The sequence below is a fragment of the Vulpes lagopus genome, chromosome 2 (genome assembly GCF_018345385.1).
Source record: "Vulpes lagopus strain Blue_001 chromosome 2, ASM1834538v1, whole genome shotgun sequence".
Taxonomy (NCBI): Eukaryota; Metazoa; Chordata; class Mammalia; order Carnivora; family Canidae; genus Vulpes; species Vulpes lagopus.
Genome location: NC_054825.1, coordinates 172,337,766 through 172,363,674, shown reverse-complemented (window position 1 = coordinate 172,363,674; position 25,909 = coordinate 172,337,766). Strand labels below are relative to the sequence as shown.

Genomic DNA, 25,909 nt, shown 5'->3' with positions numbered 1-25,909 from the left:
TTACTTCAACTGAGCTTTATTTTCTATTGTTTTTTTTTTCTATTATAAAGCTTTTGCTTGTTAACTTTTTCAAGAATAAGAAATAGCATGTATTTATCTTGTTTTCTTTCAGATTTAGAGTCCAGATACGACACTAAAATGTTATTTCAAGAAAAGGATCTTTATGAAATGAATTTATCTCCATGGGAGATCATGGGAAGAATTAGAAGTTGTGGCCTTGAAGACTCCTTTATCAGAAAAGATTATAAGTATAAGAAGTTTGAGGGACAAGAAGGTCCTCAAGAGGGCTATTTCAGGCAAGTGAAAAAACTGCCTACTTACAGAAAACTCCCATCTCTTACTCTGTATCAGAGAATTCATAATAGAGAGAAACCCTATGAATGTGGGGACTGTGGGAAGGCCTTTAGAGTACGCCAACAACTTACTTTCCATCAGAGGATCCACACTGGTGAAAAACCCTATGAATGCAAAGAATGTGGAAAAGCCTTTAGACAGTGTGCCCACCTTAGTCGACATCAGAGAATTCATACTTCTGACAAACTCCTTGAATGTAAAAAGTGTGGAAAGATCTTTACATGTGGTGCAGATCTTCGAGTACATCAGAGAACGCATATTGGTGAGAAGCCCTATGAATGTAAGGAATGTGGGAAGGCCTTCAGAGTACGAGGACAACTTAATCTCCATCAAAGGATTCATACTGGTGAGAAACCCTATGAATGTAAAGAATGTGGGAAGACCTTTAGACAGTATGCACACCTTACACGACATCAGAGACTTAATATTGCTGAGAAGTGCTATGAATGTAAGGACTGTGGGCAGGCTTTCTTGTGTAGTACAGGCCTTAGAGTACATCACAAGCTTCATACTGGTGAAAAGCCCTATGAATGTAAGGAATGTGGAAAGGCCTTCAGAGTGCGGCAACAGCTCACTCTCCATCAGAGAATTCATACTGGTGAGAAACCCTATGATTGTAAAGAATGTGGGAAGACCTTTAGTCGTGGCTATCACCTGACTCTTCATCAAAGAATTCACACTGGTGAGAAACCTTATGAATGTAAGGAATGTCAGAAGTTCTTTCGTCGTTACTCAGAACTTATTTCACATCAGGGTATTCATATTGGAGAGAAACCCTATGATTGTAAGGAATGTGGGAAGACCTTTAGACTGTTCTCACAACTTACTCAACATCAGAGTATTCATTTTGGTGAGAAACCTTATAAATGTAAGGAATGTGAGAAGACTTTTAGACTGCTGTCACAACTTACTCAGCATCAGAGTATTCATACTGGTGAGAAACCCTATGACTGTAAGGAATGTGGAAAAGCCTTTAGACTTCATTCATCACTTATTCAACATCAGAGGATTCATTCTGGTGAAAAGCCATACAAATGTAAGGAATGTAAAAAGGCATTTAGACAACATTCCCATCTTACGTACCATCAGCGAATTCATAATGTAACTAAATAATTATGGAAAGCCTTCCACTTGGAATTTTGTGTTAAAGGGCATTAGAAAATAAATTCTAGGGGAAGTTTTTAAGTAAAGGAATCCCTTTTGTTTCATGCTTAAAACTAAGCCAAATAAGAGATCTTATTTGAAGGAAAGGATATATTAATTTCATGAATTTATAGAGACCTTTACTCAGCATTAAAAACCATGTTAAGCTTAAGGAAATTTGTTCCAGAAAGAAACTCTTAAAGGAGTGAACATAGAAGAGCTTTTGATCTTATCTATTTTATCAATTCTATTCTTCCCATCTGTATAATATACCTGTGGAGGTTGCGAGGGCACTGCCTCATTTCAAAAATTGATAATTGAAAAGTCATTTAGCCTCCATTTCTTCTTGAACTGTATTTTAGGGCAACTAGAAGTTGATGAGCTGAAGTTTTTTATTACAGGGTTTTGCAGCCCATAATGAAATAATGGATCTAGGCACAGTTCTCAGTAGAGGTTAAGATCAGTAGGTGCCCACTGATTGATTTTAATCTCATTAAAGAAAGGATAAAACACTTTGTGCCACCGTAATGAGTTACAATAAGACATATGCATCTTGCCAAAAAATATTGAACCTGAATCTCAGGATCAAGATCTAACTCCCACTCTAAAGAAAATTCGGGAAACAGAAGAACATGACACATGAAGGAGCAATTAAAGTAATCTAAAATGTGGGTAATTCTACAAGAGGAATGACCTGGCTTCTCAAACAATAAAAGGGCATTGAAAAAAGGGTGGTGGAACTCTGAGATACTAAGAGTCTGGAGAAATGTAGACCAATCAAATGCAATGCATTAGATCACAAGCTGAACAAACGTAAAAAGGACATTTTTATGACAATTGGGGAAATGGGAATATTGATGGTATTAGATCATATTAAAAATTATGTTTTTTGTTAGGTGTGATAATAGCATTGTGGTTATGTAAAAATGTTAGAGGTTAAGTTTATACACAAGATGATATGTCTGGAACTTTTTAAAAATGCTCATACAAAAGAAAAGTAAGGATGGATAACTTGTTTGTCAAAGTGATATAAGATGAGTGTTGGGTACATGGTTTTTGTTTATTTTGTTTTTGTTATTTTCTCTACTTTTATGTATTTTAGTTTTTCCATATTATTTTAAAGATAAAATTAGCTATGGAATTATAACCTTTGAAGGAAATGACTTTTTAAAATGATTACATATCAAAATTTGTGGATGTTGTCAAGGCTCTGCACACTGGGATAACAAATATGCTCTACCATATTTGGGAAATAAAAATCGAGTGTTTGACTTTTATCTATATCCCCTCTTGCTACCTCTGTTATCATTCCTATCCCACAGTACTTCATATGTTAAAGAATGAGTTTTAAAAGTAATTACTAGGGATCCCTGGGTGGCGCAGCGGTTTGGCGCCTGCCTTTGGCCCAGGGCGCGATCCTGGAGATCCGGGATCGAATCCCACATCGGGCTCCCGGTGCATGGAGCCTGCTTCTCCCTCTGCCTGTATGTCTCTGCCTCTCTCTCACTGTGTTCCTATCATAAATAAATAAAATTTAAAAAAAATAAATAAAAGTAATTACTACAACCAAATGTAGAAATTAATGGAGTAGACCATCATTATCTAATAAGATAGTTGCCAGCAATATATTGAGTGCTCAAAATTGAACACTTGTTAGTTCGAGGTTAGTTTGAATTAAAAGGGTGGCAAAGTAAAATACACATGAAGTTTTGAAGATTTAGTTTTTTAAAAACAATGTAATATATTGTTTCTCACAGCATTTCTCTTCTATAATATTCAGTGAATTGCATTATTACATAATACAGAAGCCAATTTAAGTGTCTTTCTGCTCTAAAGTAGCATGTTTGCATACTGAGGTCTTGGTTCTACCCTGAGTCATGCTCCCTGCCACCCCGCCCCCTTCATGAAAGGTAGCCTGCGTTTACAGCTGAGTAGTTTTCTCAGACTGTTTTTAGCCTGTACATGTTTTGGGATCCCAAGGCCCTTTCACTTCATACTGTTTCTTTCCCATCAATTTCAAGCTTGCAATGCTCCAAGCTGTACAGTTGTCTTAAAAACTTTTCAGTGGGGGATCCCTGGGTGGCGCAGCGGTTTGGCGCCTGCCTTTGGCCCAGGGCGCGATCCTGGAGACCTGGGATCGAATCCCACGTCGGGCTCCCGGTACATGGAGCCTGCTTCTCCCTCTGCCTGTGTCTCTGCCTCTCTCTCTCTCTCTCTCTCTCTATCATGAATAAATAAATGAAATCTTTAAAAAAAAAAAACTTTTCAGTGAATTTTATTAGGGTTCACTCAGGCGAAAGATCAACAGGCTATTCTCTGTATTGGGCTTCCCATGAGGCTGCTATGGAAAAGTGACTTTGAAATTCTTAGATGTCCTGCTGTTTCACAGAAAGGGTAAGTTAGATTCATCATTATTCTGAAGCTACATTTTCAGGACAGCACCATATATTTGATCTTTTTTTTTTTTCCCTCTCAGGCTCAATTATAACTTTGAAAAACCTTTTGCTATCTGGAAACACTGCCATGGAACCCTCTATATTTCCTTGAGATTCTACTTGAAATATGCACCAATTGATACAATAAGTAAAATATGATTTTTCTTTTTTCTTGTTATGCTTATCGTCATGAATTTCCAAATATTGGTCAAGCCTTACATCACTGGAATAAACTCCCATTTGTTTGTAGTGCATACTTTGTATGTAGTACCTATTGCTGGATTTGCTGTGATTGCTATGGTGTGCTAATATTTTGTTAAGGATTTTTTTTAAAGGATTTTTCCAATCTATGTTCATGAGGAATACTGGCCTATAGTTTTCTTTTATTCTACTGTCTTTGCTTCATTTTGCTAACATGGTGATGGTGGCCTCATAAAATGGGTTTCGAAGGATTGCCTCTTCTCAATATTTGGAAGAGGTAGTGTAGAATCGTTAATTATTATTTAAACGTCTGGTAGAATTTCCAGTGAAACCATTGGGGCCTTGAAATGGACTGAATGAGTCTGTTCAAAATTCATGTGTTGACATCCTAACCCTCAATGTGTTGACAGGAAGTGGAACCTTTTGGAGGTTATTAAGTGTTGATGATGGACCCCTCCTGATTGAGATTAGTCACCTTATAAAAGGGATCCCAGAGAACTCTCTCAAACTTTTCTGCCAAGTGAGGATACAAGAAAGTGGCAGTCTTTATTCCAGGAGATGGTTCTCACCAAAAACTGACCATGCTGGCCCACTGATGTTAGACTTCAGCCTCAAAGATTGTAAGAAATGCGTTTATAAACCACCCAGTCTATTGTACTGCATTATAGCAGCCCAAAATGAGCAAGACAGAAATTGGTACCGGAAGTAGGTGCTAATTGAAGAATAGGTAAGGGCTGTAAGAGTTTTTAGAGGCATTAAAAAAAATAGGGACATTAATGGTGATTCTGGTGATGCTCAGAAAAGAGCTGAAAACAAAACTTAAATCTTTAGAGAATAAATTATCGACAGAATGTTGGTAGAAATATGGATGGTAAAGGCAGTACTGGTGAGATTTTGGATGGAAGTGAAGCACACGTTATTGGAAACTGGAGGAAAGGCAGTTGTTTTTAGAAAGTGACAACTTGGCAAAATTGTATTCCATCTAGTGTTTTGTGGGAAGTAGAACTTATGAGTAATGAAATTGGAGGTGTGGCTTGGCTCCTCCTGGCTGATTACAGTAAAATGCAAGAAGAGAGAAATAACTGAACAATGGAATTTTTGAAACATATGGAAAATTCTTAGCTGAATAGTTAAATGGTGTTAAATGCTATTAAAGCGAGGGCATCGATTGGGAAAGAATGGGATGCTATAAGATGGCATGGGGACAAGTGGAAGGCCCTGGTGTAGCTAGGACCTGGAGCTCCTAAATTCTGAGTCTTCTTGCCTGTAGAAGCATCCTCATCAGCAGAAGTGGCCTTTCCACCCCTAGTGGCAGTGGCTTCCCAATCAACAGTGGCATCAGCCTTTATATTTCCATCTGATAGAATTAATTGCGCATTGCCTAAAGAAAGTGTAATGACTTCCCTTGAGTTAGTGGCCATGCTAGGCAATGCTACTTCTCGGAAATCCCCACAATTCACCCCCTTTTATTGGCAGGCCTATGACTAGACTCAAGTCCCAGCAGGCTCCTCCAAGTGCAGTGTGAAGTGTGACCCATGAGGAGGGGTGCTACAGTCCAGAAGAACTACTTGAGTTCTCTAACTTACACAGACAAATACAGTGGAAGAAACATGACTGGAAATTTGGGCAATGAAATCTGGGAAGAGATAAATGGATAGACTTGTCTGAATCAGGGCAGAAAAATTGAAGATACCTGTGTTGCATATGAATGAGTGACTTCAACAAAGGAGGATTGTAATAATTAAGTAGATGGGATGGCCTCTTCTGTGCCTAACAGCTTTTCCCCCCAGCCACCCCTGTCATTGTCCAATGGGCTCTTGAACAAAGTAGTCATTGTGGCAGGGTTGGAGATTATGCATGTGATCAGCATTATGGACTTCCACTCACCAAGGCTCACGCAGCTATGGCCACTGTGTTCCATATGCCAACAACAGAGACAAACACTGAGCCCCCCAGTATAGCACCATCCCCTGGAGTGTTCAGCTCCCTGGAAGCAGGTTGATTACATAGGACCATCATGGAAGGGGCAGCATTTTGACCTTACTAGAATAGAAACTTATTCTGGATGTGGATTTACTTTCCCTACATGCAAAGCTTCTGATAAAACTATCCATGGATTCACAGAATGCCTTATTCATGGTATTCCTCACAGCATTACTTCTGATCAGGGAACTCACTTTACAGCAAAATAAGTGCAGCAGTGGGTCCATGCTGAACAAATTCACCAGTCATATGTTTCCCATAAATACTGAAGCAGTTGGCTTGATAGAAGGATGGAACAACACTTTGAAGATTCAGTTATAGCACCAGCGGGGTGTCAAAACCGTGCTGGCTCCATAAGTCTGTATCTCCTCTGAATCAGCATCTGATAAATGGTTATTTCTCCAATATCCAGGATTCATGGACATGGAGGTCAAGGAGTTGTGTGAGATAATAGAAAATACATATATTGGCTTTTGCCCCTGGTTCCTGGCACAGAGCTTTTTCTCCCTTTTTTTTTTTTAAATAAATAAATTTATTTGACAGAGAGCACTAGCAGGGGGAGGGGTAGGCAGAGGAAGAGGGAGAAGGAGGCTCCCTGCTGGGATCAAGCCTGATGGAATCAGATCATGACCTGAGCCAAAGGCAGACACTTAACCGACTTAGCCACCCAGGCATCCAATGGCACAGAGCTTCTAAAACTATTGTAATTTCCTAAGTAATAGCGTTAGGAGCATCTCTTGTTCCAATATTTGGTCTTTGACCTGGTTGCAGACACAGGGCTCTTGAAAACTTTGTGATTCCCTATCACCCAGAGGCAACTCTGGGTGAGTTACTGGATGGCTTCCAGATGAGGACTGGTCCCTGAAAAGACCAAGCCATGATTAGAAGTTTGGAATTTTCAGCCCTGTCTCTTTCCCTTCTCTTGGGAAGCAGAGAGGGCTGGAAATGGGGCTAATGACCCACTGTACCTAAATGATGAAGTCTCCTCCATAAAAATCTCCAATCTATAGGGGTCAGAAGACTCCTAGGTTGCAAACATACCCCTACCAAAAGTGTGATTGCACCACAACTCCACAGGGACAAAAATTCTTGTGCTCAGGGTACTCCAAGACTTTACCCTATGTATCTCTTCCTCTGGCTGTTACATCTATCCTTTATCATATCCTTTAATAAACTGGTATATGTGTTCCCCTGATTTCTGTGTGCTGCTCTAGCAAAATAATTGAAACTGAGCAGAGGGTTATAGGAACCTTCAATTTGTATCCAAGTCAGAAGTTGTGGGTAACTTGGACACCTACTACTTGCAATTGGCATCTGAAGGGGGGGGACCACTATTGTGGGACTGAAGCTTTAGCCTGTGGTATATATATTTTTAAGATTTTATTTATTTATTCATGAGAGAGACAGAGAGAGACAGAGATATAAGCAGAAGGATAAGCAGGCTCCAGGCAGGGACCCCAATGTGGGACTCGATCCTGGGGACTCATGGATCATGCCCCAGGCTGAAGGCAGGCGCCAAACCACTGAGCCATCTAGGACACCACCTAGGCTGGTGTCCCTAGCCTGTGGTATCTGACACTATATCCAGGCAGATAATGTTAGAATTGAGTTGAATTCTCCATCCAGCTGGTGCTTGGAAAATTACTTGGGGAAATGGCCCATACATTTGGTGATCTGAAGTGTCAGAAGTAAGTATTTTGTATGAGTAGTAAAGGAAATAAAAAGAGAAGAAACACGCAGTAGGGGAAAACTGTAGGTTTTCCTTTATAGGTGGAGATGGGAATAGTACCACTCACTCTTACCCACTAGTGACCCACTAGCAAAATTTTTGCTTTCTGTTCCCAGGCCTTAGCTCCCTGCTGGCCTAGAGGTCTTAGTTCCAGAATGAGAGGTGCTTCCATCAAGAGGCACAACAATAGTTCCAGGAACTGCAAGTTAAGACTGCCACCCAGCCACTTTGGCTTCCTCATACCTCTGAATCCACAGGCAAAGAAGAGAGTTCCAGTGTTGGCTGGGGCCATTAATCCTGACTACTGACGAGAAATTGGACTACTCCTCCACAATGGAGGTGGGGAAGAGTATGTCTGGAATATAGAAGATCTCTTAGGGCATCTGTTAATATTATCATGGCGCTGTGATCAAGGTCAGTGACTAACAATGACCTGTTCCAGTCAGGACTATGAATGACCCAGACCCTTGAGGAAGGAAAGTTTATGTCACTCTTCTAGGTATAGAACCATAATCATGTAACCAGTTACAGAAATGAGCAGTGTTAATTGTCTCACATATTCCTTGTATTGTTATGAATGTGTGTGTGCTTAGCCTTATATTCTTTCCTTTCTTATTCCCTTATCAAGTAGCTTTACATCATAGTATTCAAGCATTGACTTTATATCATAGTATTTATCATTAATTTTTCATCATAGTATTTAAGTTACTGGGTATCTTGGAAAAGAGTAAAGTACATAGAATCCATGTTTTACATAGAAAACATGGATTTGTTCAGGTATGTACCTGGGTCAGGAAGAAATTTTTAAAAGCCATTCAGTATAAACACACTAATTCTTTTAAAAGTATTTTTATTTTTTCTACAAATGTAAGAGAAGGTTATAATGTACTATGACCCTCAATTCCACTTCTAAATATACATCCAAGAGAAATGAACATATTTGTCTACAAATGATATGGGCAAGGATATTAATAGAAGCTTTGTTTATATTAACCTAAAAGTGGTCCCAACAAAAATACCCTATCAATAGAAGGTGCATCAGAAAGTGACTACCTAACAATATGAAAGAAGAAAGTACTGGTGTATATAACAACATAGGTGAATCTTGAAGGTATTATATTGAGTGAAATAAATCAGTCACAAAAGAGTATATACTATAGGATTCCATTTATGTGAAGTTCAAGTAAGTAAAACTAATTGGTCATGATAGAAGTCAGAATTATTGGTCACCTAGGGGGTTTAGACTGGGAAGGCCTGACTGAACTTTGAGTGACAGAAATATTCTACATTTCAATCTGGGTGGCAGTCACTGTGGTGCACATATAGGTAAAAAATAAGCTGTATACATCAGTGTACTTTATGTACTGTTTTGTTTGTGTTTTATTGATGCCATTGCTCAGGCCTTGACCTTGTACTCCCGCAGCTGGTACAGCTGCTGCTTCTTGGTCTTCAGGTTCTCCTGATGGTCATTTGGCACATGGCATGTGTCTTCTTGAGCTGCAGATGCAGGAGCTTATACTTCTTACCCTTCTTACCCTTGTAGAATTTCCTGAAGTTTTCTATGTGAGTCTGATTGATAACTGTGAGAGCACAGGGGATGGATATGGATACAACCCAGATCTTGCAGAGCTTGGAAACCTTGTCACCTGTCACTTTGCTGTCTCACAGCTGGGACAGCTCCCACCTTCAGGTCTTCCAGCTGTTTAAGCACCTCCTCCTTAAAGGTCTTAAAGAAGTTCTTAATCTTGGCCATGTCTGCAGGATCTGCTGCTGCTGCTGCTGAGGGAATGAGGCCAAGGCTCTTTATGCTCTTTTTGGTATGTGTATTACACCTCACTTTAAATAATCAAGGAGAAGAAGAATGAGACAGTTTGATAATAGCCTCTTAATGTCTCCTTTAAGTGTAACCTAATGTGAATGTGTCATGGGCACCTGGTCCTTCAGCAATGTCCGCTATTCAATGTTTGTTTGTTTGTTTGTTTTAAGAATTTATTTATTCATTCATGAGAGACACATAGAGAGGCAGAGACATAGAGGGAGAAGCAGGCTCCCTGTGGGGAGCCTGATGTGGGACTTGATCCCAGGACCCTGGGATTATGACCTGTGCCAAAGGCAGACCTTAACCACTGACCCACCCAGGTACCCCTCCTCCTTCCTTCCTTCCTTCCTTCCTTCCTTCCTTCCTTCCTTCCTTCCTTCCTTCCTTTTTCTTTCTTTCTTCCTTTCTTCCTTCTTTTCTTTTTTCTTTTCTTTCTTTTCTTTTCTTTTCTTTTCTTTTTTCTTTTCTTTTCTTTTCTTTTCTTTTCTTTTCTTTTCTTTTCTTTTCTTTCTTTCTTTCTTTCTTTCTTTCTTTCTTTTCTTTTCTTTTCTTTTTTCTTCTTTTTTAAAGTAATCTCTATGGCTTGATCTCAGACCTGGAGATCACAGATCTACCAACTGAGCCATCCAGGTGCCCCACAATGGTTCTTAATCTCATTGCAAGATATGATGGATTAGGGCTTTGACCAGCAAAAAGAGGGGGAAAAAAAGGACAAGTATTTATTTTGTCTAGTTACAGTGACCATGATTTCATACTCTGGATACTAAATGACAATGGTGAGCCCTGAGAGCACTGGGAGTTGTAATCTTGGCTAGGAGAAGGGCTGCATGTGGGTATCATGTAGTTTAGACACTGCCAGGTATGGTCTGTGCAGTTTTCTCACTTTAGATGCGGAAGAGCAGGCAGTTTCTCAGAGCCTTGAAGGAGCTTCTATATGGATGATATGGCCCTTCCTAAGGTCCAGAAAAGGAAATCTGAACAGCCTAGTCACAAGCGCAGCTCAGCATCCCAGAATGTAAGACTTCTGGAAATCCTGTTAAAGTGCTGACTTTTGCTTTAGTGCAGTAGAACCTCTGCTACAGTCCATCTGTTTTACATCCTGGGGTTTGAAGGAAGTTTAGAGGTATCTAAATTCCTGCTAAACTTCCCAGTATATATATGAGGGTGAGGGGTTGGTTTGGGGACAAAAATGGAAAAAAAAAACTTGACATTTTATGAACTCCATGGCAATCTGGTCTTGTTTTTTCCCCCCATAGAGATATGGCTTCCATGGATTCTAGGCTTCTCTAGTAATAAACTCCAAGAAGCACGCTCTGGTTTTTACAATTCTAAAACTATGGCTCAAATTGGTTTTTCAATTTTGAATTCTGGTTATGTGAAGATTTTAATTTTTTACCCTGAAACTTCTTTATATCCCAGAACTGCTCCAGTTCCTCCCATATGTGGAGGGATGTGGTCCAGATCCCTCCTATGTGCCCCAGTTTTCTTAAACTATTGTGTACTAGAAAAATCAGCATCTGTTCTATGCATAGTCTTTGGTCTGGAGCAGAGACAGAACAAAAATGAAATCTCTGCAGAGAGATATTTGACTCTCTTGTCAGATCTTCAATTTGATGATAAGGAAAGGATGATCTCATTTGACTACACATGGAAAAGTTGGCCTCAGTTTAAGTATGTAGTGAAATCTCAGGTTTTCATAATGGGTGTGGAAATGATTGCAACCTGCTTACAGTTGGAAAAAGGGGTCTCTCCTGGGGACTCTGAGAGGTGGGAACCTATAGCAGTGTTCATTTTGCACCTGAAGAAGATATACAAGTTTCAGGAGACATGTTTGTGACTGATTAACCGATAATAGTATTCTCTGGCTCAGGAATGAAAAAACTGGGGAGAAATGGGAAATGGAGTAGCAAGTAAGAAGATATGGTAGGATGCTTCTAAAATGGCTCCCAGGAATTACTGCCTCCAATATTCATCCCTTTTTGTAACTTCCTTTTCTTTAGTGTGGGTTAGATTTAGTGGCTTGCTTCTAATGAATAGAACAGGGAAAGAATGATGAGATTTCACTTTTAAGACTAGGTTATAAAAGTCTCTAACTTCAGTCTGGTTCACACACTTTTTTTGTGCTGTCTTGCTCTGAGGAAGTCAACTGCCAACCTGTGAACTAAGGATAATCTCAGACCCACAGCCAATGAGGAACCAAGGCTGACATTCCAATAGCTATGAAAACTGAATTCTGTCAATGAGGAGTGAGCCTTGAAGCAGATCCTTCCCCATTTGAGCCTTGAGATGACTGTGGCCTCAGCTGACACCTTGACTGCAGTCTGAGAGATCCTGAATATGAGGCCCAAGTCCAACCGCAAACAGATTTCTGACCTAAACTGATTTGTTGTTATTTGAAGCCATTAAGTTTTGGGACATTTTATTTCATAGCAATAGGTAACCGAGAAGATCATCCAGATAATCACGGGAATAACCAGAGGGCAAATGTCCTGGGGCCATTTTGGAACTCTGCTTACTACACCATACACATCACACACCTTTGTGTGCAAAGGCGATCATCAGTTTCAACTTCTTTTTTTTTTTAAAGATTTTATTTATTTATTTATTCATGAGAGAGAGAGAGAGAGAGAGAGAGAGGCAGAGACACAGGCAGAGGGAGAAGCAGGTTCCATGCAGGGAGCCTGACGTGGGATTCGATCTCAGGTCCCCAGGATCATGCCCTGGGCTGAAGGTGGCACTATCACACTGAGCCACCCGGGCTGCTCAAGGGGAGTAATTAACTGAGGCTCAAAAGCTTTTCAATTTTTTTCACTCTATTATTTATTTTTAAAAAGATTTTATTTATTTATTCACGAGAGACAGAGAGAGAGAGAGGCAGAGACAGAAGCATGAGCCTTGCAAGGAGCCCAGTGTGGGACTCTATCCCGGATCTCAGGATCATACCCTGATGCTCAACCACTGACCCACCCAGGCATCACTACACTTTATTATTATCGAATAATTTCTTCCACATCATTGTTTCCTGTTGCCTGCTTCTAAAAAATAAATAAATAAATATTTTATTTTATTTATAAATAAATAAATAAATATTTTATTTTATTTATAAATAAATAAATAAATATTTTATTTTTTATAAATAAATAAATAGATATAGATGTATGTATGTATATATATATAAAACATATTTATAAGTATGTGTGCTATATGTAGATATAGTATGTGCAGAGACAGAAAAATGACATAGAATATCAGGCTATTCTAATTATTGTTATTGTTGCTGTTTTAATGTCCTTTATTTTTTTAAAGATTTTATTTATTTATTTGAGAGAGGAAGCATGACAGGGAGGTGGGGGAAGGGTCGAGGGAGTGGGAGAAGCAGGTTCCCCACTGAGCAAGGAGCCCACCATGGGGATCGATTCCAGGATCATGACCTGAACTGAGGACAGACACCTAACCAACTGAGCCACCCAGGTACTTCTTTAATGTCCTTTAATAATATGTTAGTACTGTTATCTTTCTTTTTTTTTAGTTTAATTTTATTTGAGAGAGAGTGAGTGTGAGAGAGAGAGAGAGTGCATGAACAGGGGGGAGGGATAGAGGGAGAAGCAGACTCTCCGCCAAGCAGGGAACTCAATGTGGGACTTGATCCCAGGACCCTGGGATCATGCCCTGAGCTGAAGGCAGATTCTTAACTAACTGAGCCACTTGGGTGCCTCTATTGTTTCCCTTCTAAGCATTTTTCCCTGTGCTTTTTATAAATAACTTTTTGCAAATATTGAGAAAATATACAGAATCACAATGAAAAAAATTATGGTAAACTTGTATTTTCCTATGTACCAAAGAAAATCTGTTAAACTGCAAGTGTTGTTATTTATCCTATTCAGACAAGAGTACTTAAAGGAGAAAATAAAAATTGAAATCTTTATAGTATTAGGTTTTTTATGCATTAAAAGTAGTTTAACTCTTGGGACACCTGGGTGGCTCAGTGGTTGGGCATCTGCCTTCGGCTCAGGTCATGACCCTGGAATCATGATCCCAAGATGTGGGATCAAGTCCCACATCAGGCTCCTTGTGGGGAGCCTGCTTCTCCCTCCTGCCTGTGTCTCTGCCTCTCTCTCTCTCTCTCTGTGTGTCTCTCATGAATCAATAAACAAAATCTTTAAAAAAAATAAAAGTAGTTTACCTCTTTTTTTAAAAAAAGATTTTATTTATTGATTCATGAGACACAGAGGCAGAGACACAAGCAGAGGGAGAAGCAGGCTCCATGCAGAGAGCCCGACGTGGGACTCAATCCCTATTCCCCAGGATCAGGCCCTGGGCTGAAGGTGGCGCTAAACCGCTGAGCCACCTCAGCTGCCCAGTAGTTTACCTCTTTAATAAGCAGGCATTCTTCTGTGTTTTTGTTAAGTATTTACACTTTTAGATAAAGAGTTTACATTTTCCTTGCCTACTTCAAATCATAGGCACATTATTTTGTTGACTTTGTGATTGGAAATGTTTTGTACATTATGTAATTGATCATTACTGGTATAAAAGAAGGCCACTGATTTTTGTATGAAGATTGCAACCTTGATGAAAGCTTGCAATATTTTATTTATTTTTATTTTTATTTTTTAAATTATTTTTTATTGGAGTTCAATTTGCCAACATATAGCATATCACCCAGTGCTCAACCCATCAAGTGCCCCTCTCAGTGCCTGTCACCCAGTCACCCCAAACCCTGCCCACCTCCCTTTCCACTACCCCTTGTTCGTTTCCCAGAGTTAGGTGTCTCTCATGTTCTGTCTCCCTCTCTGATATTTACCACTCATTTTCTCTCCTTTCTCCTTTATTCCCTTTCACTATTTTTTATATTCCCCAAATGAATGAGACCATATAATGTTTGTCCTCCTCCGATTGACTTATTTCATTCAGCATAATACCCTCCAGTCCCATCCACACTGAAGCAAATGGTGGGTATTTGTCGGTTCTAATGGCTGAGGAATATTCCATTGTATACATATACCACATCTTCTTTATCCATTCATCTTTCGATGGGCACTGAGGCTCCCTCCACATTTTGGCTATTGTGGACATTCCTGTTATTGCTGCTATTGTGGTGCAGGTGTCCCGGCGTTTCACTGCATCTCTATCTTTGGGGTAAATCCCCAGCAGTGCAATTGCTGGGTCGTAGGGCAGTTCTATTTTTAACTCTTTAGGAACCTCCACAGAATTTTCCAGAGTGGCTGTACCAGTTCACATTTCCACCAACAGTGCAAGAGGGTTCCCCTTTCTCCACATCCTCTCCAACATTTGTTGTTTCCTGTCTTAATTTTCACCATTCTCACTGGTGTGAGGTGGTATCTCATTGTGGTTTTGATTTGTATTTCCCTGATGGCAAGTGATGCAGAGCATTTTCTCATGTACTTGTTGGCCATGCCTATGTCTTCCTCTGTGAAATTTCTGTTCATGTCTTTTGCCCATTTCATGATTGGATTGTTTGTTTCTTTGGCATTGAGTTTAAGAAGTTCTTTATAGATTTTGAATACTAGGGAACCCTGGGTGGCGCAGCGGTTTAGCGCCTGTCTTTGGCCCAGGGCGCGATCCTGGAGACCCGGGATCGAATCCCACGTCAGGCTCCCGGTGCATGGAGCCTGCTTCTCCCTCTGCCTGTGTCTCTGCCTCTCTCTCTCTCTCTGTGTGACTATCATAAATAAATAAAAATTAAAAAAAAAAAGATTTTGAATACTAGCCCTTTATCGGATATGTCATTCGCAAATATCTTCTCCCATTCTGTAGGTTGTCTTTTAGTTTTGTTGACTGTTTCTTTTGCTTTTTATCTTGATGAAGTCCCAATAATTCATTTTTGCTTTTGTTTCCCTTGCCTTCATGGATGTATCTTGCAAGAAGTTGCTGTGGCCAAGTTCAAAAAGGGTGTTGCCTGTGTTCTCCTCTAGTATTTTGATGGATTCTTGTCTCACATTTAGATCTTTCGTCCATTTTGAGTTTATCTTTGTGCATGGTGTAAGAGAATGGTCTAGTTTCATTCTTCTGCATGTGGCTGTCCAATTTTCCCAGCACCATTTATTGAAGAGACTGTCCTTTTTCCAGTGGATAGTCTTTACTGCTTTGTTGAATATTAGTTGACCAGAGTTGAGGGCCCATTTCTAGATTCTCTATTCTGTTCCATTGATCTATGTGTCTGTTTTTGTGCCAGTACCACACTGTCTTGATGACCACAGCTTTGAAGTACAACCTGAAATCTGGCATTGTGATGCCCCCAGCTCTGGTTTTCTTTTTTAATATTCCCCTGGCTATTCAGGGTCTTTTCTGATTCCACACAAATCTTTTTATTTTTTTATTCCACACAAATCTTAAGATGATTTGTTCCAACTCTCTGAACGAAGTCCATAGTATTTTGATAGGGATTGCATTAAATGTGTAAATTTCCCTGGGTAGCATTGACATTTTCACAATATTAATTCTTCCAATCCATGAGCATGGAAATTTTTTCCATCTCTTTGTGTCTTCCTCAATTTCTTTCAGAAGTGTTCTGTAGTTTTTAGGGTATAGATCCCTTACCTCTTTGGTTAGGTTTATTCCTAGGTTCCTTATGCTTTTGGGTGCAATTGTAAATGGGATTGACTCCTTAATTTCTCTTTCTTCAGTCTCATTGTTAGTGTATAGAAATGCCACTGATTTCTGGGCATTGATTTTGTATCCTGCCACATTGCCGAATTGCTGTATGAGTTCTAGCAATCTTGGGGTAGAGTCTTTTAGGTTTTCTAGGTACAGTATTATATCGCCTGCATAGAGGGAGAGTTTGACTTCTTCTTTGCCAATTTGAATGCCTTTTATTTCTTTTTGTTGCCTGATTGCTGAGGCTAGGACTTCTAGTACTATGTTGAATAGCAGTGGTGAGAGTGGACATCCCTGTCATGTTCCTGATCTTAGGGGAGAGGGTCCCAGTGGACCCTCTTAGGGGAGAGGGTCCCATTGAGAATGATATTTGCTGTGGGCTTTTCGTAGATGGCTTTTAAGATGCTGAGGAATGTTCCCTCAATCCCTACACTCTGAAGAGTTTTGATCAGGAATGGATGCTGTATTTTGTCAAATGCTTTCTCTGCATCTATTGAGAGGGTCATATGGTTCTTGGTTTTTTCTTTTGTTGATATGATCTATCACATTGATTGCTTTATGAGTGTTGAACCAGCCTTGCATCCTGGGGATAAATCCCACTTGGTCATGGTGAATAATCTTCTTAATGTACTGTTGGATCCTATTGGCTAGTATCTTGTTGAGAATTTTTACATCCGTGTTCATTAGGGATATTGGTCTATAATTCTCCTTTTTGGTGGGGTCTTTGGCTTTGGAATTAAGGTGATGCTGGCCTCATAGAATGATTTTGGAAGTATTCCATCTCTTTCTAGCTTTTGGAACAGATTTAGTAGAATAGTACTGTTTCTTCTTTAAATGTTTGATAGAATTCCCCTGGGAAGCCATCTGGCCCTGGACTTTTGTGTCTTAGGAGGTTTTTGATGACTGCTTCAATTTCCTCCCTGGTTATCGGCCTGTTCAGGTTTTCTGTTTCTTCCTGTTCCAGTTTTGGTAGTTTGTGGTTTTCCATAAATGTGTCCATTTCTTCTAGATTACCTAATTTATTGGCATATAGCTGCTTATAATATGTTTTTAAAATTGTTTGTATTTCCTTGGTATTTGTTGTGATCTCTTCTTTTTCATTCATGATTTTATTTTTTATTTTTAAATGAGGTATCAGCATATATGTATCTGAATGGCTAACATAAAAAATAGTGACAGGGATGCCTGGATGGCTCAGCAGCTGAGTGTCTGCCTTCAGCCCAGGGCATGATCCTGGAGTCCCAGGATGGAGTCCCACAGTGGGCTCCCTGCATGAAGCCTGCTTCTCCCTATGCCTCTCTCTCTGTGTTTCTCATGAATAAATAAATAAAATCTTTTTTCAAAATGGTGACAAATGCTGCAGAGGATATATAGAAACTGGATCAGGGCAACCCCGGTGGCCCAGCGATTTGGTGCCGCCTTCGGCCTGGGTGTGATTCTGGACACCTGGGATCGAGTCCCACATCAGGCTCCCTGCATGGAGCCTGCTTCTTCCTCTGCCTGTGTCTCTGCCTCTCTTTCTCTCTCTCTCTCTCTCTCTCCTTCTCTCTCTCTCTCCCCCTCTGTCATAAGTAAATAAAATCTTAAAAAAAAAAAAAGAAAGAAACTGGATCACATTGCGGTAGGATTATAAAATGATACAACCAGTCTGAAAAAACAATTTAGCAGTTTCTTAAAAACTAAACATTCAAATACCATAAGAGACAACCATTGTAAACCTGGGCATTTACCCCTAAAGACATGAAAACTCATTTCACTACAAAATTTTGTACAAGAATATTTATAGCAGTATTATTTGTAATAACCTAAAATGGTAAACAGCCTAGATGCCTTTAAACAGGTGATAATTAGGGATGCTTGGGTGGCTCAGTGGTTAAGCCTCTGCCTTTGGTTCAGGGCCTGATCCTGGGGTCCTGGGACAGAGTCCCACATCAGGCTCCCTGCATGGAGTCTGCTCTTCCCTCTGCCTATGTCTCTGCCTCTCTCTCTCTCTCTCTCTCTCTGTGTGTCTCTCATGAATAAAAAATAAAATAAAAAAAACCATGTGATGGTTAGACAAACTGTGGTTCATCTATACCATGGAATACTACTTAGCAAAAAAATTAATGAGTGGCTGATACATTCAACAACATGGATGAATCTCCAGAGAAGTCAGTTAAGTGAAAAAAACCAATCCCAAAAATGTAGATATTGTATGATTACATTTGGTTAAAAGGGTGATAGTTATTAAGGCGGGTTATGAGCACTGGGTGTTATATGTAACTGATTAATCACTAAATTCTACTCCTGAAACTAGTATTACATTGTATATTAACTAATTGGAATTTAAATAAAAACTTGAAAAAAATAACATTCTGAAATTTCAAAATTATGGAAGCACAGAATAGATTAGTAGCTAGCAGGGGTTAAGAAGGGAGTGGGGCTGGAGGAAAGAAAGAACATGTGTCTAGCGGCTCCTGAGTGGCTCAGCCTTCAGTGTCTGACTCTTGGTTTCAGATCAGGTCATGATCTCAGGGTGGTGGGATTGAGCCCTACATTGAGCTCTGTGCTTATAAATGTGAAAGGTGAAACAATAATTCTTCCAGAAGAAAAATAGAATACCTTCATGTCCTTAAGGTAGGCAAAAGTTTTTAAATAGAATGAGGCATCAACTATAAATAAAATATTAATAAATTGAACTTCACTTAAATTAAAAGCATCTGTTCTTCAAAGACTTCATTATCAGAGTGAAAAGGCAAGCCATAGCCTGGAAAAGATATCTACGATACACATATTCTACAAAGATCTTGTATCTTAGTATGTACAAAAACCTACAAATAAATAGAAAAAAAACTACAAACTGATTTTAGTAAAGTAGTCAAAGTTAAACAGGCAGTTCAACAGAGATGGTATCCAGTTATCCAAGTGACTGGCATGTGAAAGGATGCTAACATGAGCATTCATTAGGGAAATACAAATTAAAAATCACTCGGAGATACCACTACCCACCTACTAGTATTGTAAAAATTAAAAAGACTGGCAATGCCAAGTACTTAAAAGTATATGGAGCAACTGGAACCCTTTACATTCATTACTGATACAAGTGCAAATTGACACAATGACTTTGGAAAATGATTTGGTAGTATCTTCACAGATAAATATAAACCTATTTCATGATCTCTTGGATTCCTAATAGAAATGAATACTATGTCTACCAAAATATGTAAGATTGATCATAGATTTATTCATAAGAAAAAACTGGAAACCCACACAAATATCTGTCAATATAGAAAAATGTAGCAAGATTTAGAGTACTGCAGCCAGCAGACCTGTCACCTGTTTTGGTATGGTCAATGACCTAACAAAGGTTTACAGTTTAATTTTTAATTTTAATTTTTTAAAGATGTATTTATTCATGAGAGACACACAGAGAGAGGCAGAGATGTAGGCAGAGGGAGAAGCAGGTTTCCTGCAGGGACCCTGATACAGGACTTGATCCCACGACCCTGGGATCATGACCTGAGCTAAAGGCAGACACTCAACCACTGAGCCACCCAGGTGCCCCAGGTTTTACATTTTTAAGTGGTTGAAAAAATAAAAAGCAGGAGTAGTATTTAGCAATATGTAAAAATTATATGAAATTTAAATGTCAGTGTCCATAAATAAAGTTTTATTGGAATACAGCTGCACTGTCTATGGCTGCTTTCATGCTAGAATAGCAAAGTTGAGGACATGTGACAGAGAACATCTGGCACACAAAACCTAAAATATTTACTAAGTGGCTGAAGAAATTTTTCTTACATCAATAATAAGGGCTCATCTCAGAGTCTTAATGTTGACAAAAACATGCCAGACACGTATCATTACACTGACTGCACTCAAATGAAGTTCAAGAATACATAAAAGTAATCTATGGTGCTAGAAGTCCAAATAACGGTGGAGTCAATGTTTACAGGGGAACATTCTGGCATCCTGGAAACAAATGTTCTCCATCTTGATCTGTGTGTGGTGATTGCCTGTGTATGCAAAAATCATGGAGATGTATATATTTCTTCATGTAAATTATTCCTCTAAAAAAAAAAGACTAAGGCTGAATTTGCATTTTTCATCTCTCTTCATTTCAATATAAACCTAATTTTTTCAAATTATTTGCTAGATGAAATTATTTGTTTCTCCCTCTCTAAATCTTGAAAGAAAATTTTTGTTTTGTTTTGGTTTGGTTTTTTTGAAAGAAAATTGATGATCCGGGCTGCTCTGTCCAATTTAGGTAGCCACATAAAGCTGTTTAAATGGGACTTTATTTAAAATAAAATTTAAAATTCATTCCTCAAAGTAGCCAGATTTAAGAGGCTCAAGAGCCACACGCAGCTAGTGGCTACTGTTCTGGAGAGTGCAGATACAGAACATGGAATCAAGGGGCACTTAGGTGGCTCAGTGGTTGAGCGTCCGCCTTTGGCTCAGGGCCTGATCCCCGGGTCCTGGGATAGAGTTCTGCATCCGGCTCCTACAGAGAGCCTGCTTCTCCCTCTGCGTGTGTCTTTCATGAATGAATGAATACATACATACAAAAATACATCTCGAAAAAAAAGAACATGGAATCCAGTTTTACAGAAAGTTCTATTGGACAGCGGTGCTCCAAAATGTTACATAAATGTTACCCTCATTTACAGGTGAGGAAATAGAAGCCTAGAGATACCGCTATTACACGGTGCTGCATACACTTTTTTTCCCACATTCACTGCTCCAGGTGAACTCTCAGTAAATCATTAATTTAACAAATCCGTAATTATATAGGAATCTCTTCTAAATTCATAACCACGCAGAGAAAAAAGCATTTTCCTTGTTATAAGTTATAAGATACTTAGTTGCAGACTGCCTGATTAATCCCAGGCATCTCCCTTATAGTCACACCGTCCGTAGACACTCACATAAACCCGAATGGATCACACGCTTATCCTTGAACATCCCCCTCATAGTCTCAAACACAACCTGACACACACCACACTCTCCCACAGTCCTCGCGTCCCCTGCAGGGGACACTTGGGTACAAACACGCGTCCTTGAAGTAAGCGTCAAACGCCGATGCCTCTTGGGGCAGAAACCTGGTAGTCACAAGTACTGGGTCTGAGCCAGGGCTCCTGTCTGAGAAACCCGCACCCTACCCCCTGGCCTTCTGCAGCTTTCTCAGCCCTGGACCACATTTCTCTGAAGGTATCACTTCAAGACCCAACTTGGTAACCCAACTAGGTGACCTCCTTGGGGTTTTCTGGGGGGAGTCACTTGAGTAAAACGAAATAGGTCGGCTCACACTTTCGTCAGCCGCTCCCGATTTCAAGGCGCTCCCGATTCCGGGCAGGCCGCAGAATGTTGGCCACTGCCTCTTGCATTCTGTGGGATGGAGCTGGTGGGGGTGGGTGCACACTTTTGGACTACATTTCCCGGAGGCCACCGCGTCCCCGCGCCATTTCGTACACTTATTCCGTTACGTCCCGACGCAAGGATCCAGTCTGCAGCGGCCAGGTGAGTGGACCGCCCCACTGGGACCCGTACGCTGCGTTTGGTTTGTGGAGCGCCCAGAAGGAAGTGCCCACGTGGCGCTGGGAATACCGGTATGCCCGCTGGAGCTCGGTGCTGACAGGAGTCGGGACGATCCCGGCTCCGGACTGCGTTTCTCCTGAGTCGTAGCGCTCCTTACGGTTAATTCCTTACGGAAGTCGGCCTTGCCGTGGCGGGGTGGCTGTGCCCTTCTCCGCCGGCAATATCGGCTACCGTCCCTTCGGTTCCGAGTGGCAGGGGCGTGGCGCCATTCGTCTGGTTCCCCCGCGTCGGCGGAGTGCAGTGCAGTTGGCACCTCTCTCCTCTGGCAAACTCGGCACCGTGACTTTGGTTCCGGGAGGACGGGGTCGGAAATAGGCCATCCTGAACGTTCTACCGCGTGGGATGGGTGTGTGTCCGCTTCTCCGGCGGCGCGATGGGCCCATCTGCCGTCTTCTAGTGCTTTTGGCGGCTGGGATCCTTGGCACCTGTGTACCCCGCTGTGTGACAGGGACACAGTCCGTTGAGAATTAGCTGCTGTAATTCCTTCATTTTACTGTGCAGAGAACGAGCCTATTTGTGAAGCTGCCCTTATAAATGAGGATTTACACCTGCAAGTGCCCTAAGAAGGGAGAAGACCACCATAATAGGATGCCCCATTCTACTTTGAGGGCCCTGTGGGGAAAACCATCTAGCTTGAAGTTGTTGTGGGAGATGATCCTCAATTGTTTTGTCGGCTCTGAAAAGGGCTTGATAGCCTATGATTATTTTCTCCGTTCTACTTTTTCCAACAGAGCCGAGCAGGAAAGGGAACAGGATGTCTAAAAAGCTTGCCTAAAATAAGTTGTCATTTTCTTTCTTCCCTCAAGTTTCTGACTTTTCGAGATGTTGCTGCCTCCTGAAACATCTTAAGGAGAAACCAGCCAGGTGCCTGGTCCTTGGCACAGCTGTCCCTGTAAATGATGGCATAAATGAGGGATGAGCTCACTAAGCTAACTACATTCTCTAACCACGCTACACCTCTCCGTTCCACCCAATGACAAAGCAGCCCTTTCTGGACTGATTTTTGATGAGAGAGAACTATACCCTCTGGAGGATATTTGAAGATCTTTTTAAAAAAGATTTTATTTATTCATGAGAGACACAGAGAGGCAGAGACACAGGCGGAGAAAGAAGCAGGCTCTCTACAGGTAGCCCAATGGGGGACTGGATCCCAGGACCCTGGAATCATGAGCTGAGCCAAAGGCAGATGCTCAACTATTGAGCCACCCAGACACTCCAGATTTGAAGATTTTTAATTTAACTTTATTATGGAAATTTTCAAACATAGAAGAAAATAATATGAACCCCAATGTGCTCAACACCCAGCTATAATTTAAAACATTTGCAAATATTCTTATATCTATCCTTCCTCCTTTTTTCCCCATAGCATTTCAAGAATTATATAATTTTATCCATATGTATGCATATATAGCCAAAAAGAACATCATTTTTAGATAATTACCATGATGTTATCCCGACTTTAAAACCTAACAGTAATTCCATAATATTCGATACGCAGTATTTATTCAGGTTTCCCCAGTTCTTTCAAAGATAGCTTTTTACAATTGGTTTGTTCAAATCATGGTCCAGATAAGGTCTACACAGTGCACAGTGCTTTAATCTACAACAGTTTCTGTTCCAGTTTTTGCTTTTGTTTTGCTTTAACTGGTATCACTGATTTGTAAAACAAAACAAAAAACTAGATTATTTACAGAATATTCTGCGTTCCACTTTTTGGCTAATTGCTTCCTTGTGCCATATAATTTGTTCCCAATGCCCCATATTTCTGTAGATGAGTGGTTAGCTCTAGAGGCTTGATCAAAGTCAGATCATATTTTGTATAAATCACATTTTCAGGCAAAAGTAATTCATAGTTGGTACTGTGTACTTCTATTCATCATGTCCTGAGGCTTTTAAAGTCTGGTGTCCCACTTCTGGTGATGCCATATTGATCAGTATTCAAGTGCTGTCCACTTAATCCTTTTATAAAGTCCCCCCCATCCTGGGTGGCTTAGTGGTAGAGCGTCTGCCTTTGTCTCAGGTGGTGATCCCTGACTCCGGGATCAAGTCCCACATCAGGCTCCTGCAGGCAGCCTGCTTCTCCCTCTGCCTGTGTCTCTGCCTCTCTCTGTGTGTCCCTCATGAATAAGTAAATAAAATCTTAAAAATAAATAAAGTCCCCCTTCCTTTTTCACCTATGAATAGAGGAAGGTATAGCATCCTCACCCCTCTGCCCAGCAAGGGGATTAAACTCTTAAGATACTACAATGTTTTGTGGCCCTTGAGGCCACACAGTACATAAACACATAGATACAGTATATCTATGGTATTAAAATTTCATAGTTGGATGGTGATAGGGAAAAACGTGGTGTCAAAAAAGACTCTCTGGGAGCTAATAATGAAAAAAAAAAAAGGTTAAGAAACACCTAAAGGTTATAATATCAATTTATGATTGATGGTGAAATCTATAATTTCATAAGGATTACACATAGTGACCTATTTTTTTTTTTAAAGGAAACGGGTTTATTGGATGCACCACAAGGGGGCAGTGGGCAAGACAGTAAAGTAGAAGCTGTGTGCCTACCTACAGTGATTTAAAAAATTATCTCACTTCCTTCTGCATTTTTTAGTTCAAGTTCTATAAATAAGAACTTTTCTACATCAGCTGTTTCGGCTATCTGAAAATTCAGTTCACCTAGGAAGACAAAAGTCGATTTGATTCTTTCCCTTTATGGGTTAGTTTTCAGAGAAATAAGTTGGTGTCTTCCAACCTTCTAAGGAGTCTCAAAAGTGAGTCCGTATGTAACTCATGGGTTTTTGAGATACATTTGATATGTTTCAAACCATTGTAATCCTTTTTGTTTTTTATCTCCAACTGCTCTCTGTTTAACCAGTGGGAGTCCTTTCTGGTCAGCTCCTATGTCTTTTGACACAATTGTATAAGAACGGATAGCTTATTTGCTTTCTGGCACAAGTTGTCCCAAGTTCACCTTGTACATTTTCTGTGCCAGACCTGAAATGAGCCATTTCTCTATGGAGTTCCAGTTCCCCTTATGGGGCTTGGCATATAGAGACAACATTGGATATTAGGAGTATTCATTGCCTATGGATATATAACAGACATAATAATTAATTCAGAATTCATAGAAGTTAATAAATTTCTATACAGTTGTCCCAGTACTGTCCTATATAGCTGTCTTTCCTCTGATCTGAGATCCATTCCAGAATCATACCTAGGATCACACATTTATTCAGTTATCACAACTCTTTAGTCTTCTTTAATCTGAAACAATTCCTGGGCCTTTTTGGGATCCTTCATTATCTTGACATTTATGAAGAGTGCAGGCCAGTTATTTTGCAGGTTGTCTTCAATTTGCATGTCTTCGATGTTTCCTCCTAATTGGATTCAGGTTATGATTTTTTAAAAAAGGATTTTATTTATTTGAGAGAGAGAGAGCACAAGTGAGGGGCAGAGGGAGAGAGAGAGAGAAGAAACAGACTCCCCACTGAGCAGGGAATCCAACAGAGGGCTCCATCCCAGGACCTGAGATCATGACCTGAGCTGAAGGCAGATGCTTAACTGACTGAGCCGCCCATGTACCCGAGGTTACAAGTTTTTGGCAAGTAAAGTGCTTCGGTTCATTCCCCAGTACCTTCAGTTACCTTGCGTTTTGTACTGCCTACGTTTGATAGTACTTTCTGTAAGAAAGTTAGTTCATAAGGCTCTTTTTTTTTTTTTTTTTAAAGATTTTATTTATTCATGAGAGACATGTAGAGAGAGGCAGAGACCTAGGCAGAGGGAGAAGCAGGCTCCTCGCAGGGAGCCTGATGTGGGACTCGATCCAAGAACCCCAGGATCACAACTTGAGCCAAAGGCTCAACCACTGAGCCACCCAGGCGTCCCGTTCATAAGGCTCTTCTTAATCATCATTGGAATTAGAGGTCTTCTCAATTTAGTTTCAGTTTAGGTTTCTTTTATATAAATGAAGTTGAACACTTTTCAGATGTTTAATGGTCCATTGGGCTTTTCTTTTTTTATGAATTGTCTTTGTTTTGTTCTTATTAATAATG

General features: G+C 40.2%; 1 protein-coding gene and 1 pseudogene across 1 annotated transcript in view; one reads left to right on the top strand and one right to left on the bottom strand.

The window, feature by feature from the left end:
- LOC121479230 overlaps positions 1-25,909 on the top strand; it is a 60,665-nt gene that overhangs the window by 17,454 nt on the left and 17,302 nt on the right. Inside the window, exons 7-10 of the mRNA XM_041734694.1 lie at positions 113-1,465; positions 9,299-9,427; positions 9,514-9,662; positions 21,581-21,942. Of these exons, the coding sequence (XP_041590628.1) occupies positions 113-1,465; positions 9,299-9,427; positions 9,514-9,662; positions 21,581-21,942 (1,993 nt within the window). The remainder of the gene's footprint in view (positions 1-112; positions 1,466-9,298; positions 9,428-9,513; positions 9,663-21,580; positions 21,943-25,909) is intronic.
- LOC121485484 lies at positions 9,026-9,825 on the bottom strand (annotated as a pseudogene).